General features: G+C 37.0%; 2 protein-coding genes across 2 annotated transcripts; both read right to left on the bottom strand.

Moving 5' to 3' along the window:
• Positions 1–9,677: 9,677 nt before the first annotated feature.
• Positions 9,678–10,625, bottom strand: LOC138838217 (olfactory receptor 9S13-like). Its single transcript, XM_070037482.1, has one exon. It carries the CDS (start codon positions 10,623–10,625, stop codon positions 9,678–9,680), a length of 948 nt encoding a protein of 315 aa, XP_069893583.1.
• A 9,336-nt stretch (positions 10,626–19,961) lies between these two features.
• LOC138838211 (olfactory receptor 9S13-like) lies at positions 19,962–20,909 on the bottom strand. Its single transcript, XM_070037469.1, has one exon. It carries the CDS (start codon positions 20,907–20,909, stop codon positions 19,962–19,964), a length of 948 nt encoding a protein of 315 aa, XP_069893570.1.
• Between the last annotated feature and the right edge of the window lie 699 nt (positions 20,910–21,608).

Here is a 21,608-nt window from a genome sequence, read left to right as displayed (position 1 = left end):
ATACAGTATTAATCTTAAGAAAATGGTTGCTAGATATAATGGCTGGTTAACATTAGAAAGTAAAAAGATGGACACACTTACCCGTAGCAGGGCTTCTTTACTATGTACCTGCATGCTTTCTTTAAATTTATGTGTAACACAAATAAGTTTCTGGTTTTAATTGAAATGTTGAACATAGTTTAGAGATATTGAAATGCAGTTTAGCAATGTAGCAAGCTCTGTAAAAGAATGGGGGTGTGCAGTGGTCCAGCCTGGTGCCACAGGTCTATAATCCAAAGTAGTTAAGAAAAAGCTAAAGGATCATGAGACAAGGCCCACATGGGCATAAAAGTTTGAAAACTCCATTTCCACCTGTAGGGTGAATGGTGGACTGGATTTTCTGAAGACCTAGCTAGATAAGTGGCTCTCAATGTGAGATCATCCTGAGAGAAATGCAAGGCATTATTCAAAAACAACTACAGCCCAAAATGTTGGTGTTCAAGTGGTGAAGTGCCTGCTAGCAAGTGCAAGACTCTTGAGCACCTATCAAGAGATGAAGACAAAAAACAACTAAAAATTCAAGTAGGGGGCATTCTCCATGATTTTTTTTTGGGGTCCGGTTGTGGGGCCTGACCTCTGGACCTGGGCGCTGTCCCTCAGCTCTTCAGCTCAAGGCTAGCACTCTACCACTTGAGCCACAGCGCCACTTCCGGCTTTTTTCTTTTTTCTTATGTGGTGCATGCAAGGCAAGCACTCTACCACTGAGCCACCTTCCCAGCCCTCTCCATGATTTTTATTGCTTATCCTTGTGAAAGCCATATCATCTGTGAATTTAAGCACATTCCCCTAAAGAAAAAAAATCCCCTAAAGTGAACAGAAAGGAACAAACCTTTGTTTAATGCGATGTGTTCTGCAGCAGATTACATCTCCTCCTGGACGAGACTGAGACTGAAACTTGATAGCAACCCAAATGATAGATCATGTCTTACACTTACACTCTTACACTTATTTCCTGTTGGAGTTCATGGAATCAGTGAAGAAATAGACCTGGAATGAGTCCTGAGAGAAATTCTCTCCTGGGGATGGAAAGCAAAGAGTTGGGCATTCCTTCCACCAGGAAGGCACTGGCTAGGAATTCAGTGTCCTTCTCATAGGTAGCATTTTAGGTCAGGATGGGAAAAAGGAAGAAAAGTAATAAGAGACCAATTTCTAATTTGTAAATGTGCCAATCTTGGTGACATTAAAATGGTAAAAGAGCTCTCTAGAGAATAACAGGACTGACATTCTATGCAGAAAATCTAAAACAGACACTGTTAGACAAGAAATTCTTTTTTAAAAAATCTTTATGAAAATGAATTCCAAAGTTTTTGTTTTTCATTGTAAAAATACTGTTCAGAGGGGTTACAGTTACATGAGCAAGGTAATGAGTACATTTCCTATCAAGCATTATTACCTTCTCCTTTGTTTTTCTCCTACCATCCCTTCCCTCCCACCTCTACAACTACATCCTCCCCCTCCTTCCCCTCACCTAAATTGTAAAGTTCATTTTTCTTTTTTATACTTATTTTTAATTGTGAATATATTGTACAGAGGGGTTAGAGTTACATGAGCAAGGTAATGAGTATATTTCTTATCAAGCATTGTTGCCTCCTCCTTTGTTTTTCCCCTACCATCCCTTCCCTCCCACCTCCTCAGCTACAATCTCCCCCCCCCCCCGCGCCTAAATTGTAAAGTTCGTTTTTCAACATAGAGTCTTGTACATCTCATTGTTGCTATGGGTCAACCTGTATCTCTATTTAAACAATTTGTCTTTTCTCTTCCCCTCCCCAAATTATACCAACACCAGATACAGTGAAAACAGGGGTTATGCCGTGGAGGAGGGACATACAAAGCAACAAAAAAAAAATCACATAGTACCTTATAAATACATTAGAAACAATAGCAAGAAAGAAAAAAAACACTTGTGTCCTTATATTGGGGTTCATTTCGCTTAACATCATCTTAGCCAACCTTTTCTTCTTGTCTCAGACATATACTAAAGTTCATTTTTCAACATAGTGTCTTTTGCATCTCGTTGTTACAATGGGTCACCCTCTATCCCTATTTAAGCAAGAAATTCTTTTTTTTTTTCCTTTATATTCCTGAATTTCATTAATACTGAAATTCCTGAAAGTGGGAGATGTTCTGAACACCAGGGAAGCATTTTCAATGACGGGTTCTTCCACACTTTCCTCCGGTTTATAATTCATGGGCCAAATTGATTTGTACACATTATTGTTGAGCAATTGCTCTGTGGCTGTGGCTGTACTTCAAAAGCCCACCGTCTAATGGAGGAGAGAGGTATAAAAGCCATGTTGTGTTTAGCATGAGGCCAAGGAGAGGGAAGGCAGAGGCATAGGGGGAAGGAGCCAATAGGCTCACAATGTACATATGTGAGAGTGAAACCAAGAAACTTAAGGGGATGAGAAAATTTGGGAGAGATGAGGAGGAAAGATGGAAGGGTGCCATTGAGTAACATGCATTGCACTCACAAACTGACAGGTTGGATTGAAACCTTATGCATATAACCATATAAAATGATGCTTATCGAAATGAACTCCAAGAAATGGAAACAAGATATTCTTTTCATTGTGCTGCTTGGAAACATTTCTTCTTCTTCTTCTTTTTTTTTTTTTAAATCTCTTTGGTTTATTCCCTGTTATCACTGTTTTTGGTTTCTGTGTACTTGGTCTTGTATACAGGTTTATCTGATTTGGTAAAGAAAAGGGAAATCACAGAAATGGTGAGACAAAAGGTGAAACAATTCAACAGTGATACTCACTAGACACTATGTTGGAAATGAACATTACAACAGTGATACTAGACACTATGTTGGAAATGAACATAAAAACAGTGATACTCACTAGACACTATGTTGGAAATGAACATTACAACTTGGAAGGGTGGGGAGTGAGAGGGAAGTGGGAAAAATGATGGTTAAGGTAACACTGTTGAAAAGAAAACGTGTTCATTACCTTGCTTATGTAACTGTAACGCCCTCAGTACAATAAAATTTAAATTAAAAATAAGAATAAGAAAAAAATTTTAAGTAAGTTGATGCAAATTTAAAAGTGTCACATTATGAGCATATAAAACAAGAATTAAATAGAAATTATTGGAAAATAAAAATTCAAGTAAGTTTCTGAAGGTGGATACATTTTCATGATCAAGGAAACTTTCCTGAGAACGTTTGTGTAAATAGCCTTGAGCAAAATGAAATAAACAATATGAAATATATTTCTTTAATCTTCACCATCAACAAACTTTTCTGAGGACATTTGGATAGATAACATTAAGCAAAATGAAATATGCAGCAAATTAAAATATACATTGTGATTTGGGTGAAACCTAATTCCTCACTGTAATGATCAAAGCAGAGAGAAAAATTAAACAACAAATCCATGGATATCACACAAACATGTATGAGGAGGAAAGGAGTGAGGGAATCCTGTAGAAAGACTTAGTTTGGGAGGGACTTGGTATTGTGAAGACAGAAGGAAATGTAATACTATAGAATGGTATGTTTCAAGATTAAAGAATATGATTCTATAAAGGGAGATTTAACTCAAGGAATAAAATAATTATTGTATGTATGAGCCTATAAAGAATATATTGTTTTCTATAAAATTATGGTAAAGTCCTATTTCTTATCTGTTAAGTAACAGAATAATGTTTTCTGAAAAAAAAATGCATCATATGCTTACCATAAGATAACTAAATGATTCTGCTAGGCAAAAATATACTACTTATAGGAAGTGGCGCTGTAGCTCAAGTGGTAGAGCGCTCGCCTTGAGCTGAAGAGCTAAGGGACAACGCCCAGGCCCAGAGTTCAAGCCCCACGACCGACAAAAAAAAAAAATAAAAATAAAAAAATATATATACTACTTATAAAAGACAAGCTATAAATATTTGTTAATCTTTAAGGCTGAGTGACAGATGGCAAACCAACACAAATGACACGACATGTTTTTCAAAGAAAAGTAGATAAGAAGGTAATAGCCCAGAGAGTGCCAGTGGCTCATACTTGTAATCCTAGCTGTTAGAGTAAATTAGACTTTGCCAGAAAACCATACAGACATCCAGGTACAAAGAACAAAAAAGGTTTATTGCTGGTAAAGGGACCGGCAAGACCCCTTCTCACAAGAGAGGAGTGAGAAGTGCTGGCTCTTGTCTCAGGTGACCTTTATAAACTCCAAGATTTGGGGAATCTTGCTGCCTTATATGGGTATAGATGCCCCAAAGGAGTGACCTCTCAGGTGACCCATATGACCTATGAGATTTAGGGGATCTTACTGCCTTATATGGTTATAGCTACCCCAAAGGAGAGCTCCCTCAGGGAAAGGGGGTAGGTAAGGGCTAATCATTTACTGCCTTTACTACTTGGGCTTAGTATTGCCTAGGGAAAGAACATGCTAAGCTATGAGAGAGGAGGCTTCTGGATAATAATAGCTAATTAGGAGGCTGAGATCTGAGGATCACGGGGTAAAGCCAGCCTGGGCAGAAAAGTCCACGCAACTCAAATCTTCAATAAACTACTCAGAAAAAGCCAGAAGTGGCTCTGTGGCTTTAGTGTTAGAATGCTAGCCTTGAGCACAAAGAGGCTCAGGGGCAGTGCCCAGACCCTGAGTTTAAGCTCCAGAACTTGCAAGAAGAAAAAAAAAGATAATAGCAATGACATTAATTCTCTATTTTAAATGAGTTACATTTCTGTTGGAGAGGAGGAAGCTTGACTTTAGTAATGATAGCTATATTGTTGTGATGTAAATGATCAGAGAAGCCACATTTTCAAGGATTGAATCTTGGAGTCTTTATTACACAGTTAGCAGTCTGCAGGCAGCCCACTGTAAGTAACAAAGACTTGCAGCCCATTAATCCACTTAACACGGTTAGGAAACAGGCCAGATAGGAAAGAAAGAACAAAAACAATACCAACAAACGCTATGGTGACCGGGGAAGAACCAGGAGACAGGACACCAGGCTGAACAGGGAGACATGTGGCATGGTGTAATGGTGCCTATGCTCTAGCTCTAGGCCTAAATAGGGTGAGGGCAGGGGCACAGGAAATTCCTAGTCCTGTCACCGGACAGAGGTCAGGTTTACTGAAGCTCCCCTTTAAATATAGGAACTCTTCACTTAGGGTTCTTGACTTTGATTGCAGAGTAAGAATTTCTGGACAAGTCACAATGGTAAGAAAACTTGGCAGAGCTTTATTAAGTAAGCAAGGAAACAGACAGACAAAAAAGCAGACAAACAGAAGGGCAGGGGCACCCTCTAGCAGATTGTGGGTGCTTTCATAGGGACCCAGACATAAACACATGAAGAGAAAGACAGAGGGACGGACATATAAACAAGGAGACCCCAAAGGTCTCCTTGGGCTGTTGAGTATTTATAGGGTAAAGGCAGGGAGTCTGGCTTCAAAATGCAAAGCTGGGTGTTTTGTCTTTGCTCTAACCACACCTGTGTTATTCTCTGAGTTTATAGGTAAGAATGCATCCTACCATAAAACAGATGCTTATCTTTGAAACAAAGAGATGCCCTGCTATCTGTATTTTGGGGCATCTGTCAGGCAGTTGTGAATTCTTGGGTGATAAATGCATCCCTCAGGAAAGAATGCATTCAGTTGTCTCTTTTTGGACCATAGATAGCATTTCTAAGGTTCTGAACACCATTTCTGAGTTGCCTTCACCAGGCTTGTTTCCTTAAGTTATACTGCTTCATTTCCCCTAAAATGACTTTTGTTCCCTTAATCTTAAATACAGGAAGGAATATTTCCTGTATCTGCTGTTAGCTGACAGTACCTCATTTTTCCCTAGTCTGTCTGGCTTCATTCCCAGGCACTGGACTGACAGGTCCAGGAAGCCATCAGCCAAGTGCCAGCCCCTACCTCCAGAGATCTAGGTATGCCCATCACCTGAGGTCAGGGTATCACATTCCCACCCCTCTCCCCGCTAACTTCCTCCCACTTCCCATGAAGACAAGATGCCAGACCTTAAATTGACATACTCAGGTACCAGCAGAACTTTTCCATCTAGGGAAGATAGGCCTCATCCTTCCATATAGGGTATACTTAGAGGCTAATCAGAGGCTGGTGATTCGAGCCAGTTAGGGAGTTCATCAATGCAGAACCAGAGCCTTCTCTATAGCAAAGCTTTCCTAAGGCTATGGCCTCAGGAAACCCTCCTAGTTCACCTTGAGCTAGGCATCTACATTCAATGAATAGCACTGGGCGGAGAATTCCTTCCACCCAGAAAGAGGCACCAGGATGGCTGCAAGAAATGACTTAACTCAGCCTCCTCACTTCAATATCAAGTTACATAAAAATTAAAAATCAGTATTTAATATCTCATATCATGGGTGGAACACAAATATAACAGATTTCCTTTTTCTTTTGATTTTTTTTTCTGAATAGTGTTTAGTAATTTCTAATTAATCCTCTCTTCTGTGGTTCTAAATGTATGTAGACAAAATATTAAGGAAATGGCTCCATAAATCACACTTTCATAAGGGGAGGGATATGGTTTTTTGTATTAAAACGTAATGAATTATTTAGGTTTTTAATTTGCAAAGAGGAAAGAAGCAAGATAGTATGTTTTGGAATAATATCATACCAAGCAGAATGTGAAATAGCTCATAGAAAGTGAGAACTAGAATATGAAGAAGACTGGATGACCTGCAGAGCACTGGTTTGCTATCAGTAATTTTAGCTGCTTCGGTGGTTGAGATTTAGAAGGTTTCCATTCAAAGCCAGACTAGGCAACAAGCTAGGCTGAAAGCTTGGTAGAGTTCTTGTTAAGCAAGGGTGAGGGACCTTAAGTTTAAATCCAAGAAAAGGGGTCATGAAAAATAGGCCATTGAAGGATTGACCGCACTCTATTGTCACAGGTCCATACAGAACTGTTTGATGTGCTGGCAGGGCAATCCTCCTAAGCCCAGCTGTAAATATCCCATTGTTGGTCCAACTGAAAAGCCTCCACCTCCCTTGACCTAGTGGCTTTTTCATTAGCCTCGGCCTCCTTGCTCCCAGCTCAAATAGAAACCCAGCTTCTGTCCCACCTCTCTGGCAAGACCTCCAAACCCGCGGTAAGGTCTGTGTCCCTCCCTGTTCCTCAATAAACAGTCCTCTCCTGTTGATGGTCGAGTCCGATCTATTCCTTTTCTGTTCTCCTCCATTTTCCCATCAGTCATCACATTTATTGACTTTAGAATAAAGTATCCTTGTTGGAAAAGAAATCTTATACATTTTTTTCTAAGATCATTGAAGTTAGAAAATGTAATAACTCACTCTGCTCCAAACTTTACTGACATTGTGAAATTAAACATATGACATTTTCCCCTAAGCTGTGGCAAACATATCAATTGGCCAGAATGCAAATTAATACAGTAATCAAGGAAAATAGTATCCTATTTCCTCTAAACAGTTGCCAAACACACTATTAGATCCAGTTACCATACCACGAGGAATAAAACCAAGAGCAATGAGATGCACATATCAGAGAGATACCTACATTCTATCTATCTTTAAATTTTTAATAGTATATATTAATTGCACAAAGTGAGAGCTTCTATTGTAATATTTTAATAAATGCAACTAATGAATTTTGATTAAAATCACCCAACTCTAACATATTATTATGTGTGTCTTTTCTCATTTTTCTTAAAAAAATGTACTCAGATTTTATACGCACATCTAAAGGACTTCAATTATCTTCTTCCATTCTTTTTTCCCTCTTCCCTCCCACTGTTGTCACCCCACTAACCCACATTCTTGTTCAACCATATATTTATATTCAGAATTCCTATTCTTAAAAATATCATGTGGCATTTGCTCCTCTGAGTCTGAATTATTTTGCATTATATCTAGTTCCATCCAATGCCCTAAAAATGATATAGTATCATTTTTCTTTAAAGCTGGTAATAGTACTTCATTGTATAGGTATACCACATTCATTTTTTCCAATGACCACTGATGTGTTGATTGGCACCTACACTAATTATATAACTTGGCTTTTGAAATAGTGCTACAGTAAACAAGAATATGCTTATTGTAGTATTCACACAAATTTGCATATATACATATGTAAATAAACACATATGTAAATATATACATATATACATATACACATATGTATATATATATGGTTTGTGTGTGTGTACACAAACACAAGAAAAATAAAATAAATGTCCTGTACCCTATCTCTATGTTTGAAGATATTGGTTAAGAGTGAAAATGAACTTCAATTCAAGCTTCAGTTGTAAAGAAAAATAAACCTTTGATGTTAATTAAATTTAAGTGAAGACACAATAACTATGGCAGTACTTTCAAATTTGTTATATTACAGATCTCACTCTATGTAATAACATCGACTCAAAAAAAAAAAAACATTTTGGGCAGGGAAGGTGGCTCAGTGGTAGAGTGCTTTGCCTTGAATGTCCGAGGCCCTGGGTTCGATTCCTCAGCACCACAGAAGCAGAAAAAAACAGAAGTAGCGATATGGCTCAAGTGGTAGAATGCTAGCCTTGAGCTGAAGAGCTAAGGGACAGTGCCTTGCCCAGAGTTCAGGCCCCATGACCAAAATAAATAAATAAACATTTCAAAGTTGCACAGTTATGTTTTCTGACTATTGCACAGGTACTAGAATATGAGTATATGGAAATAACTGAATATTGCAAATAAAACAAAAAATTTGGAAGCAGGCTGGAGTTAGTTTCTACCAAATTAATTCAGCTGTTGTTATCCAATCCCACCCCCGCCCCCTAAATAGCAATAAAAAAGCCTATGGAATCTATTTTGTGGTCCTTATATATCTGGGTTTGTTTTTCTTTTTTACAATATAATGTAACATTTGAGGTTCATGCAGAAGTATGTCTTAGACTGTTATTGTCACAATTTATAATGTGAATATTCCTCTTGTATCATACAGTAAATATAGGTCTGCCATAAACACAGGAGCTTCCTCCAAGGATAAGAGACTCTGGAAACTTTGGAATCCTGTGCCTTTAATTCAGAAGTGTAGTAAATCACGATTGTCCTTACATTTTTCCACACACACACAGTGTATTTCAACTTGTAAGAAGTATAAAGTTTATACATGGAGAGATGCCTTTAATATAGTAACTGTATAATAACAACAAGTCTTATCCATTAAGAAATAAATTACCAAATGGTCAACAGTAGATCATGCCTATAATCCTAGTTATTCAGGTGGCTGAGATCTGAGGATCACAGCTCAATGTGAAGCCATGCAGGGCAGATAGTCCATGAGACTCTTATCACCAATTAACCACTAAAAAGCCAAAAATAGAGCTGTGGCTCTAGCAGAGCTGAAGGTTTTGCTTTCAGCAGAAAAGCTCAGGGAAAGTGCCCAGACCCTGAGGCCAAGCCCCAGGAGTGGGTCTCTCCTGCACACCCCCTATAAAAGAATGCTTTCATTGATTCCTACTGAAATTAACAATACAAGTAATTATAGTTACTATATAAAATTGAAGATATATATACATATATATGTTAGGAAGGCAAAATAATGATGTGTGGCTCCATATTATTAGAAGTATTATTTCATAAAAAAATTATATTGCAAACAAAAAATCTTTGATAGGTTATACTTTCACACAACTCATACAAAATAAACTTTATGCACAAAACAATGGCTTTGTGAATATCACTGAGAGAACTCTTTCCTACATACAATTCTTTTCACTGCATCTTTCACATCTCTGTTTCTCAGACTGTATGTCAGAGGGTTCAGCATTGGTGTTATAAGTGTGTAGAACACAGCTACAATCTTACTTTGCTCTGGAGCAGACAGGGCTCCAGGCTGGGCATACATGAAGAAGATAGTTCCATAGAACATGCTCACCACAGCTATATGGGAGCCACAGGTGGAGAAAGTCTTTCTCCTGCCATGGGCAGAGGGGATTTTCAGGACAGTGGAGAGGATGTACCCATAAGACACCACGATCACTGTGGTGGTGGAGATGATGATAAGAGAAGCAAGAATGAACAGCTCAATCTCATTCACAAAGGTGTCAGAACATGAGATCCCAATCAGGGCTGGAACATCACAGAAGAAGTGGTCTAGTCTGGGTTCCCCACAGAAACGCAAAGTGAGAGTGAAACTTGTGTGTATTACAGAATTGATGGTTCCACAGATATAGGATCCAGTTACCAGCTGAACACAGACTTTGTGGGACATGTTGACATGATAAAGGAGAGGAGAGCATATAGCTGAGAAGCGATCAAATGCCATTACAGACAGAAGAAAGGCTTCAGTGGTGGCAAATAAAGCAAAGAAGAAAAACTGAGCCAAACACTCATTGTATGCAATTTTCTTTTCACTACTCAAGAAGTTGACTAACATTTTGGGAGCAATGACTGTGGAATAGCAGAGATCTAGACAGGACAAGTTTTTCAGGAAGAAGTACATGGGTGTTTGCAGCTTGGAGTCCATGGAAATGACAAGCACCATGCTGACATTGCCCACCACAATGGCCATGTAGATGACCAAGAACACGAAGAATAAGAGGATCTGGAGCTTGGGAGCAGTTCTAAATCCCAGCAGAATGAACTCAGTGACCTCTGAATAATTCCTACTGGACAAATTGTCCATAGTGATGTATAGGCAAAGCTGGTGGAATGGAAAAATGACATGAATGAGTGACCAGACTGCTGGGTTTAGTACAAAGGAAAAACACACAATGAAACCTGTCGATGAAAAGATTATTATATTAGTGTCAGTATTTTATAAAACTTGCCACTAAATATCAAGAATGTGTTAATATTTAAAAAAAATTTTCTGATGAGTTCAATCTGATGGTCCCTCCTTTTCAGTTATTCTTACCTGCAAGGGATGGAGATCAGCCCTGTGAAACCTGTTTCTCCCCCAAACAACCTTTGGGGAGAAATCAAGATTTTAGAAATGTATATGGAATCAGTAGAAATGATTTTTTTTCCAACATTTGTCATTAATTGCCATTAAGTTTCCTTGCTTAGTGAAGGTATTTCACATCGATGCAGTAATCTACCTCAGGGTACACAATTTATAAACACGGTATAATAAATATTATTGACACAGCATATTATATTATCATTAATATTACCTGTATAGCATAATGTACTTCACATTTTTTAAAGGTGATAGAATTTTTCCATTTAGTGTAGAAAATGGCATATGGCATTATAACATGTTTTTTTAAATAAGAAGAGTCCTGAGGTCCTCAGCCAAGATCCACTATTTTGTACAGTTATCTTTCATTGTTCTTTTTTGATTATTGTCCTCCCTCTGATGATATTAATTCTTTCTGGTATAATTAATCTACTAAAAATTCTTTTTGGTATAATTATTCTACATGGGCTTTTTTGGTATTACTTAAATTAAAGGAAATGTAGTTTCAGATTTCTTCCTTACTGCTTTCATTTTTTTCCTTCCTGATAATTTTCCTTCTTTTCTTCCTATTTGTCCACCTTTAATATGGTGAATAAATTACATTATAAATTCATAAGTATAAATTGAGTCATAATTCTTATTGTTGACATTACTCTCTATTTTCCTTTATTTGGACATGGCAATGCTCAAGGAGGTTTCTAAAATCTTGGCAGAGATTTTGCTTCCTTCTGAAGAAAAGTAATTACATATAAAAGATAACATGCGAATGGCAAGAAGAAGGTACATGGTACAGCTCAAAGACAGTATCAAGGTAAAAAATGAAAGGAAGCAATCAGTAGTTACGCAAATTTCAATTATATTTATTTAGCCTTATATTATAATTGTGACTAGCATGTATTTTTAAGTAATATACAATGGAGGTACTTTGATTCTAATTATACAATGTAGTAAAGTAATGGGAAACTAAGTAATAAAACAAACTTAAGCAACTTAACTGCATTACATTCAGTAATTTACAAGAAAATGGCAAGCGAGCATCAACAATAATCAATAAATTATATAATATTGAAATTTTTACCTATATAGAAAACTGTACACATTTATTCAAATGATGTAATTATACGAAAATGTTTATAACAAATTATATATTAAAAAACATAATTTATATATTTTAAAAACATAAATTATATATTAGAATAGTAGTTTTATAACTTTTATTGTTATCAATGTAATGGTTGCACTAATTTTGACATTTTAAGGTAGCTTGCACCTTTGGAAGCATGCTATAATAAAATTGGTTTAGATACAATATTAAGTTTCAAGGATTTACTTGACAGAAACAGTGGCTGGTCAACATTAGAAGGCAAAGAAATGGACACAGTTATTTGTGGCAGGGCCTCTTGTCTGTAAATATGCATGTTTTCTTTAAATTGATTTTTCACATGACCAAGTTTCTGGTTTCAGTAGAAATATTGAAACACAGTTTAGGAATGTAGGCCAAATGATATAAAAAAATGGGGTGTGGACAGGTAGAGCCTGGTGTCAGGTGTCTATAATCCAAAACATTCAAGAAAGAGTTAAAGGATTTTGGTTCAAAGCTAACACGGGCATAAAAGTTACAAAACCCCATTTCTACTCATAGAATGAATGGTGGACTGCATTTGCTGAAAACGTTGACAAGTGGTTCTCAGTGTGCAGTCATCTGGAAAAAATGCAAGGTGCTCTTCAAGAACAACTACAGCCAAAAGGGTTGTTGTTCAAGTGGTGAAAGTGCTTGCTAGCAAGTGCAAGACTCTTGAGCGCCTATCAAGGGATGAAGATAAAAATGTAAAAATTCAAATAGGAGACATTCTCCATCATTTTTAATAGTTATCCTTATAAATGCCATGCCATCTATGAATTCAAGTACATCTCCCCTCCCCACCAAAAAAATCATGAAAGTAAAACTAAAGAAACAAACCTTTGTTTAATGGGATGTTTTCCTACATCTCCTCCTAGACTAGACTGGCACTGAAACTTAGTAGCAACCCAAATGATAGCTCATGTCTTACTCTTTCTGTGCTTCTTGTTCCCTGTTGGAGTTCATGGAATCAATGAAGAAATAGATCTGGGATGAGTCCTAAGAGAAATTCTCTCCTGGGGAGGGAAATCGAAGGCATGGATATCCCTTCCACCAAGGAAGGCATTGGCTGGGAATTTAATGTCTCTCTCATTGATAACATATTTATGTCATAATGGGAGAAAAAAGGAAAAATAATCAGAGAAAACTTCTACTTTGTAAGTTTGTCAAACTTGGTAACATTAAAAAGGTAAAAGAGCTCTCTGGACGATAACAGGACTGATGTTCTGCAGAAAATCGAAAACAGACACTGTTCAATTAGAAATTCTTTTCCCCCTTCTTATTTTCCTGATTATCATTAATTCTGAATTTTCAGATGTGGGAAATGTTCTGAACACTGGGGAAGCATTTTCAATGATGGGCTCTCCCACACTTTCCTCCAGTTTATAATTCATGAACCAAAATGATTTGTATGTCATATTGTTGAGCAATTGCTCTGTGTCTGTGTCTGTGTCTGTGTCCATGGCTGTACTTCAAAAACCCATAATCCAATGGAGGAGAGAAGGAATAAAACAATCATTGTATATATGGACATATAAAATATATATTATTTTCTAAAAATTTACAGTAAAGTCCTGTTTGCCATCTGTTAAATGATAGTATTATGTTTTCTGAAAAATATGCATCATTTGCTTACCATAAAATAACAACTAAATGATAGGTAATTCTGTTAGGCAAAAATACACTACTTATAGAAACAAGCTATAAATATTTGTTAAACGCTGAGTGACAGCTGGCAAACCAACACAAATGATGTATGTCTTTCAAAGAAAAGTTGATATAAAAATAGATAAGAAGATAATAGTGCTGGGCACCAATGGCACAAGCCTGTAATCCTAGCTACTCAGGAGGCTGAGATCAGAGGATCAAAGTTTGAAGCCAGCCTAGGCAGAAAAGTCTATGAGACTCTTTCTTATCTCCAATAAACTACTTAGAAAAAGCCATAAGTGATGCTGTGGCTCAAGTGGTAGAGTGCTAGCACTGTGTATAGAGAGGCCCAGGGACAGAGCACAGGCCCTGAGCTCAAGCTCCAGGAATGGCAAAAACAAATACAAAGATAATAGCAATGACATTAATTCTCTATTTTAAGTGAGTTATATTTCTGTCAGAAAGGAGGAAACTTGACTTATTAAAGTCATAGTTGTAACGTATAACTGTAGCTATAACAAGTTACATAAAAATTAAAACTCAGTATTTAATATGGTATATGATGGTTGAAAAACCACATCATATGTAAATATAGCATATTTTCCTTTTCCTTTGAATTTTCTGAATAGTGTTTGATGATTGAGGTAAACATTGTATTCCTGCCTTCTATGGGTCTAATGCTTGTAGCCAAAATTTTAAGAAAATTGCTCTGTAAATCACAAGTTTTTGTAAGGGAAGGATATCATTTTATTTTATTTTATTTTATTTTTTGGGTCTGGTCGTGGGGCCTGAACGCTGGGCCTGCCCGCTGTCCCTCAGTTCTTCAGTTCAAGGCTAGCACTCTACCATTTGAGCCACAGCACCACTTCTGGCTTTTTTCTTTTTGCTTATGTGGTGCTGAGGAATTGAACCCAGGGCCTCATGCATGCAAGGCAAGCACTCTACCACTGAGCCACCTTCCCAGCCCAGGGAAGGATATCATTTTAAACGTATTGTCTTATTTAGGTTTATAACTTTCAAAGATGAGGGCAGCAAGATAATATACTGTGCAATAATATCATACCAAATAGAAAGTGAAATCACACATGGGAACTGTGAGCTAGAATATGAAGACTGGACAATGAGCAGAGCACTGGTGGCTCATATCAGTAATCTTAGCTGCTTTGGATTGAGATTACAGGGTTACTATTTAAAGCCACACCATGCAACAAGCTGGGCTGGAGGCAAAACTCAAGTGGTAGAGTTCTAGCCAAGCAAGTGTGAGATGCCCTGAGTTCAAATCCAAGAAAAGGAGTGATGAAAAATGGACAAGAGTCTCATATCTAACATATACTTAGAACTCAAAAAATTAAATCCCCCAGAATGTAAACTTGTTCAACCACTTTGGAAAGCAGTATGGAGGTTCCTCAGAAGACTTCACATAGATCTCCCCTATGATCCAGCAATCCCACTTTTGGGCATTTACCCAAATGTTTACAAACAAGACCACACTAAAGCTACCAGCACAACTATGTTTATTGCAGCATTATTTACCATAGCTAAGATATGGAACCAACCCAGATGCCCCTCAGTAGATGAATGGATCAAGAAAATGTGGTATATATACACAATGGAATTCTATGCCTCCATCAGAAAGAATGACATTTCCCCATTTGTTAGGAAATGGAAAGGTTTGGAAAAAATTATATTAAGTGAAGTAAGCCAGGCCCAAAGAAGCATAGGTCCCATGGTTTCCCTTATCTGCAATATCTAGTATAGGTATGAGTCAAGCGGAAAAGGTCAGATAATGTGATGTTAGGAAAATGAACCCTTAAATATGTATTTTAATGTTTTCGTTTCTTTCATGCATGTGTTTCTAACGCATTTATAAGATTATTTCTTTGTTGCTCTGTATGTCCCTCCCCCACAGTGTAACCCCCGCTTTCACTATATTAGATGTCAGTATAACATGTGGAGGAGATGGGGACAAACAAGTCGTTTAAGGATTCAGGTGGACCTGTTGCAACAATGAGAAGTACAAAATGTCATGTCAAAACCAGCTTTACAATGTCGGTGTGGGGGGGGGGAGGGGGGTATAATTGGGTGGGGGGAGGGGGGTAAAATTGGGTGGGGGGAGGGGGGAGGCGGGGAAGGGAAGTGAAGGGTAAACAAAGGAGGAGGCTGCAATGCTTGGTAAGAAATGTATGCATTATCCTGCCCATGTAATTGTAGCCCCCCTGTACAGTATGTTCTCAAATAAAATAAAATACAATTAAAAAAAAAAAAGTGATGGGATTAGGACATGTACTCCTATGACTGGCTTTTAGGAAGTTCACAATAAAGCAATACCAATACATATAAAGAAAAAAAAAATTAAATCCCCAACAACAAATCCTCAAAGAAACAACTGGCCGATAAACAAGTGGGCTAAAGACTTAAAGAGAAACTTCTCTGGAGGAAATAAGAATGGCCAATAGACACATAAAGAAATGCTCAGCTTCTCTAGCCATAAAAGAAATACAAATCGAAACAACATTGAGATTCCACCTCACCCCAGTTAGAATGGCTATAATCAAGAAATTGAATAACAACAGATGCTGGAGAGGAGGTGGCCAAAAGGGAACCCTACTGCATTGTTGGTGGGAGTGTAAACTTGTTCATCCACTTTAGAAAGCAGACCCAGCAATTCCACTTCTGGGCATTTACCCAAATGATCACAAACAAGGCTATACTAAAGCTACCAGCACAACTATGTTTATCACAGCATTATTTACCATAGCTAAGATATGGAAGCAACCCAGATGCCCCTCAGTAGATGAATGGATCAAGAAAATGTGATATATACATACATACATATATATATATATATATATATATATATATATATATATAGGAATTCTCTGCCTCTATCAGGAAGAATGACACCGCCCCATTTGTTAGGAACTGGAAAGACTTGGAAAAAATTATATTAAGTGAAGTAAGCTAAGCCCAAAGAAGCACCTAGGTTCCATGGTTTCCCTTATTTTGCAATAACTAGTATAAGTCTAGGACAAGCAGAAAAGATCAAAAGCTATGTACATATGACATATAAGATAATGCTAAGGGAACTGAACCCCAAGGTAGAGACACAAGTGCTTTTATCTTTCTTGCTGTTGTTTTTAATGTATTTATAATGTACCATGTGATTTTTTTTTGTTTCTCTTATATGTTCTTCCCCCATGGTATAACCCCTCTTTTCACTGCATTTGATTTTGGTGCCCTGCATCTTGTATATACATTTTTCTAATTTGGGGAGGGGAAGGGAAATAGCAAAATGTTGAAATAAGGATACAGGTTGACCCATTGTAACAATGAGATGTACAAGACACTATGTTGAAAATGAACTTTATAACTCAGGGTGGGGGGGGAGGGAGGTGTTGAGGAGGTGGGGAGGGAGGAGATGGTAGGGGAAAAACAAAGGAGGAGGTAACGATGCTTGATAGGAAATGTACTCATTACCTTACTCATGTAACTGTAACCCCTCTGTACACTATTTTTACAAAAAATATATACAAAAATAGGTTATCATATTTATTCATGCTAGAATATCCTTGTTGGAAAGGAAAATTTTTAAAAAATTTCAATGATTATTGACGTTAGAAAATTCTGTACCTCACTTTGCTCCAAACTTATTAACATTGTGAAGTTAAGCACATGATCTTATTTTTGCTAAGCTATAGTAAACATACTGAAAAAATACATCAATTTGTGGAATGCAAATTAATATAATAATCAAGGAAAATAGTATGGTATTTCTTTAAACAGTAGGAAAAATATACTATTACTTCCAGTTATATAACCATGAGAGGTATAATGAAAAGAAATGAAATGGCCATATTAAAGTCATACCTGCATTTTATATATCTTAAATTTTTTACTACAATATATTGTAGTAAAAATTGAGAGCAAATTGAGAGCTTTTATTGTGACTTTTTTGAGTGGTCGCAGGGCTTGAACTCTGGGCCTGAGCGCTCTCCCTCAGCTCTTCAGCTCAAGGGTAGTGATCTGCCACTTGAGTCACAGTGCCACTTTTCTGTTTATGTGGTACTGAGGAATCAAACCCAGGGCTTCATGCATGCTAGTCAAGCACTCTATCACTCAGCCACCTTCCCAGCCCCCATTTATTGTGAATTTTTAAAATAACTGCATATAATGTATTTTGATTATTATCATCTACTGTAAAATTATTTTTTATCCATTTTCTTTCTCATTTTCTTGTAAATTTTACTCAAGTACTAAACACACATATAAAGGGCTTCAACCATCTTCCCTTCTCTTCTTCTCTTTTCCTTCCTCTACCTCCCAGTGTTTTGACCATACACCCAAATTCTTGTTCAACCCTTTCTTCCCTTCTTACATTAAGAACTGACATTAAAAAAAATCATGTGGCATTTATCCCTCTGGGTCTGAATAATTTTTATTTTCAGGATGTTCTCTCATTTCATTGAGTGCCCTATGAATAGTGTAGTAACATTCTTTAAAGCTGATAATAATACTTCATTGAGTAAATGTCTCACATTTGTATTTTCCACTGACCATTGATTGATCTGTTAATTGGCACCTAGACTAATTACATAACTTGGCTTTTGTAAATAGTGTTGCAGTAACCAAGAATATATTTGTGTAGTATTCATATACATTCATATACATTGACATACATATAGGTATATATATATATATATCTACATATGTATATATATATACATATATAACTAAAGTATGCAATATATACATATATATATACATATATAATATAATACACACACATAAACCCAAGGAAAGCAAAATAAAGCTCTCATATCCTATCCCTATTTTTGAAAAAATTGGTTAAGGGTGAAAATGATCTTGAATTAGAGCTTCACTCTTTACCATAAAGAAAACTTTTATATTAACTAAATTTAAGTATAGGCACAATAATGATAACAAATTTGTTTTGTTAGGACACTTACTCTATGTCTTCACCTCTATTTTAAAAATAAACATTTCAAAATTGTGCAGTTGTGTTTTTTGACTATTCCAAAGGTACTAGAATATGGATATATAGAAGTAAATATCTGAATGTGGAAAATAAAAAAAATAAAAAATTGGAAATAAAGTTTTCACAAATTAATTCATCTACTGACATTCCAATTTTTACCCACTTTAAAATGGCAATAAAATAACCTATGCTACACATTTCACGGTTATTATGTATCAGATTTTTAACCATATATTACAACATTTGAGGATAATATATCTTAGTAGACTGTTATTGTTAGAATTTTTCACATGAATTTGCCTCTTTACAGTACATTGTGGATCTACTGTGAACACATGTGTTTCCTCCCAGGATGAGAGCATCTGGAAACATCAAAAACCTGTACTTTAATTCAGGAGTGTTTTATATCATCATTGCCCTTACATTTTGACACAAACGCAGTGAATCTCAAGCTTATAAAAAGATAGAGATTTGATGGTGGTATAATTTGGGGAGGGGAAGGGAAAAAACAAATTGTTTAAATAGGGATACAGGTGGACCCATTGCAACAATGAGATGTACAAGACATTATGTTGAAAAACTAACATTACAACTTTGTCATGGTGCGGGGGGAGCAGGGGAGGAGAGATGGGAAGGGATGGTAAGGGGAAACAAAGGAGGAGGCAACAATGCTTGATAAGAAATGTACTCATTACCTTGCTCATGTAATTGTAAACCCTCTGTACAGTATTTTCACAATAAAAAACATAAAAAGATACAGATTACACATGGAGATAGCGATTTATGTATTGTATAGTAATGAGTAATGTATTCAAGAAGCAATATTTCAGCTGAATGCAGGTAACTCATGCCTTTAATCCTAGCTACTCAGGAAGGTGAGATGTGAGGACTGCAGTTCAATGTGAAGCCAGCCTAGGCAGGAAAGTCCATGTGGTTCTTCATCTCCAATTAGTCCAAAAAGTCATAAGAGAAACTTAGGCTCTAGTGATAGAGAGCTAGCCTTGAACACAAAAGCTCAGATCCTGAGTTCAAGTCAGCCCCAAGAATATTTCATTACTTCTTACTTAAATTAACACTAACAGTAATTACAGTTACTATATAATAAAATGGGGATCTATTTGTTAAAAAGGTAAAATAATGATGTGTGAATCCATATTATTAGAATTATTATTTCATAAAAGTGAGAACATTATATTTGTTAGCATAGATAAAAATCTGGACATCCTATAATTTCATAAGAACAAGAATAGAACTCTTACATACATACTTTGTCCACAATACAATGGCTTTGTAAATATCACTGGGAGGACCATTTCCCATATATGATTCTTTTCACTGCATCTTTCACATCTCTGTTTCTCAGACTGTAGATCAGAGGGTTCAGCATTGGTATTATAAGTGTGTAGAACACAGCTACAATCTTGCTTTGCTCTGGAGAGGACAGGGCCCCAGGCTGGGCATACATGAAGAAGACAGTTCCATAGAAGATGCTCACCACAGCTATATGGGAGCCACAGGTGGAGAAGGTCTTTCTCCTTCCTTGGGTGGAGGGAATCTTCAGGACAGTGGAGAGGATGTACCCATAAGACACCACGATTACCGTGGTGGTGGAGATGATGATGAGAGCAGAGAGAATGAACAGCACAATCTCATTCACAAAGGTGTCAGAACATGAGATCCCAATCAGGGCTGGAACATCACAGAAGAAGTGGTCCAGTCTGTTTTCTCCACAGAAACTCAAGCTAAAGGTGAAACCTGTCTGTACTATGGAATTGATGCAGCCACCAAGGTAGGATCCAGTTACCAGCTGAACACAGACTTTGTGGGACATGTTGACATGGTAAAGGAGAGGAGAGCATATGGCTGAGAATCGATCAAATGCCATTACAGACAGAAGGAAACCTTCTGTGGTGACAAACAGAGCAAAAAAGAAAAATTGAGTAGCACAGCCATTGTAGGAAATTTTCTTTTCATTACTCAAGAAATTGACTAAGGTTTTGGGAGCAATGACTGTGGAATAGCAGAGATCTAGACAGGACAAGTTTTTCAGGAAGAAGTACATGGGTGTTTGCAGTTTGGAGTCCATGGAAATGACAAGCACCATGCTGACATTGCCCACAACAATGGACATGTAGATGACCAAGAACATGAAGAATAAGAGGATCTGGAGCTTGGGAGCAGTTCTAAATCCCAGCAGAATAAACTCAGTGATCTCTGAGTAATTCTTATTCAGATCACTCTTCATAGCCCTTGTTTACATAGAACTGGGTAAATGGTAAAAATGAAAGAAGTGAGCAATAACAATACTTGTTTTGGTTTAAAAAAATCAGTAACAACCACAAAACTTGTAACTCAGTGTGGGAGATGATTCAGTGTACAGATCATATTAGTTCCAATGTTTCATAAAACACAAGTGAACAAATTAATATGTTGATTTACATACACACGTTTGTTATCTTTTAATAGTGGTACAAAGGAGTTGCTATTCAACAAAGAAGTTTATGAATACAATGCATCTTGATCTACATCCCCTTTTCATCTTCCTCCCATCTCTCCCATCCCTACCACTTCTCTCAATTTTCTTAATTTTGTATGATATGCATTGAGTTTTATGTCTGTATTCTCCCCACTTCTCTTCTTTCATCTACTCCCTCCCCTTAAACCCACTCTTCTGATGCTGATATTTTTGAAATATTTTAGTGATGAGTTCAATCTGATTGGCAAGCCTTTTCAGTTATAATTACTGGAAATCAATAGAGATCCAACCATACTTTAGGGAAATGCATATTCCAGGACATTATCTATAGTCCCGAAAATGATTTCTTCTTTCTTTCTTTACTTCCTTCTTGCTCCCTCCCTCCCTCCCTCCTTCCCTTCCTTCCTTCCTTCCCTCCCTCCTTCCTTCCTTCCTTCCTTCCTTCCTTCCTTCCTTCCTTCCTTCCTT

The sequence above is a fragment of the Dipodomys merriami genome, unplaced genomic scaffold (genome assembly GCF_024711535.1).
Source record: "Dipodomys merriami isolate MVZ:Mamm:240054 unplaced genomic scaffold, mDipMer1.0.p SCAF_10, whole genome shotgun sequence".
NCBI lineage: Eukaryota > Metazoa > Chordata > Mammalia > Rodentia > Heteromyidae > Dipodomys > Dipodomys merriami.
This window is presented reverse-complemented; position numbering and strand designations above follow the sequence as displayed.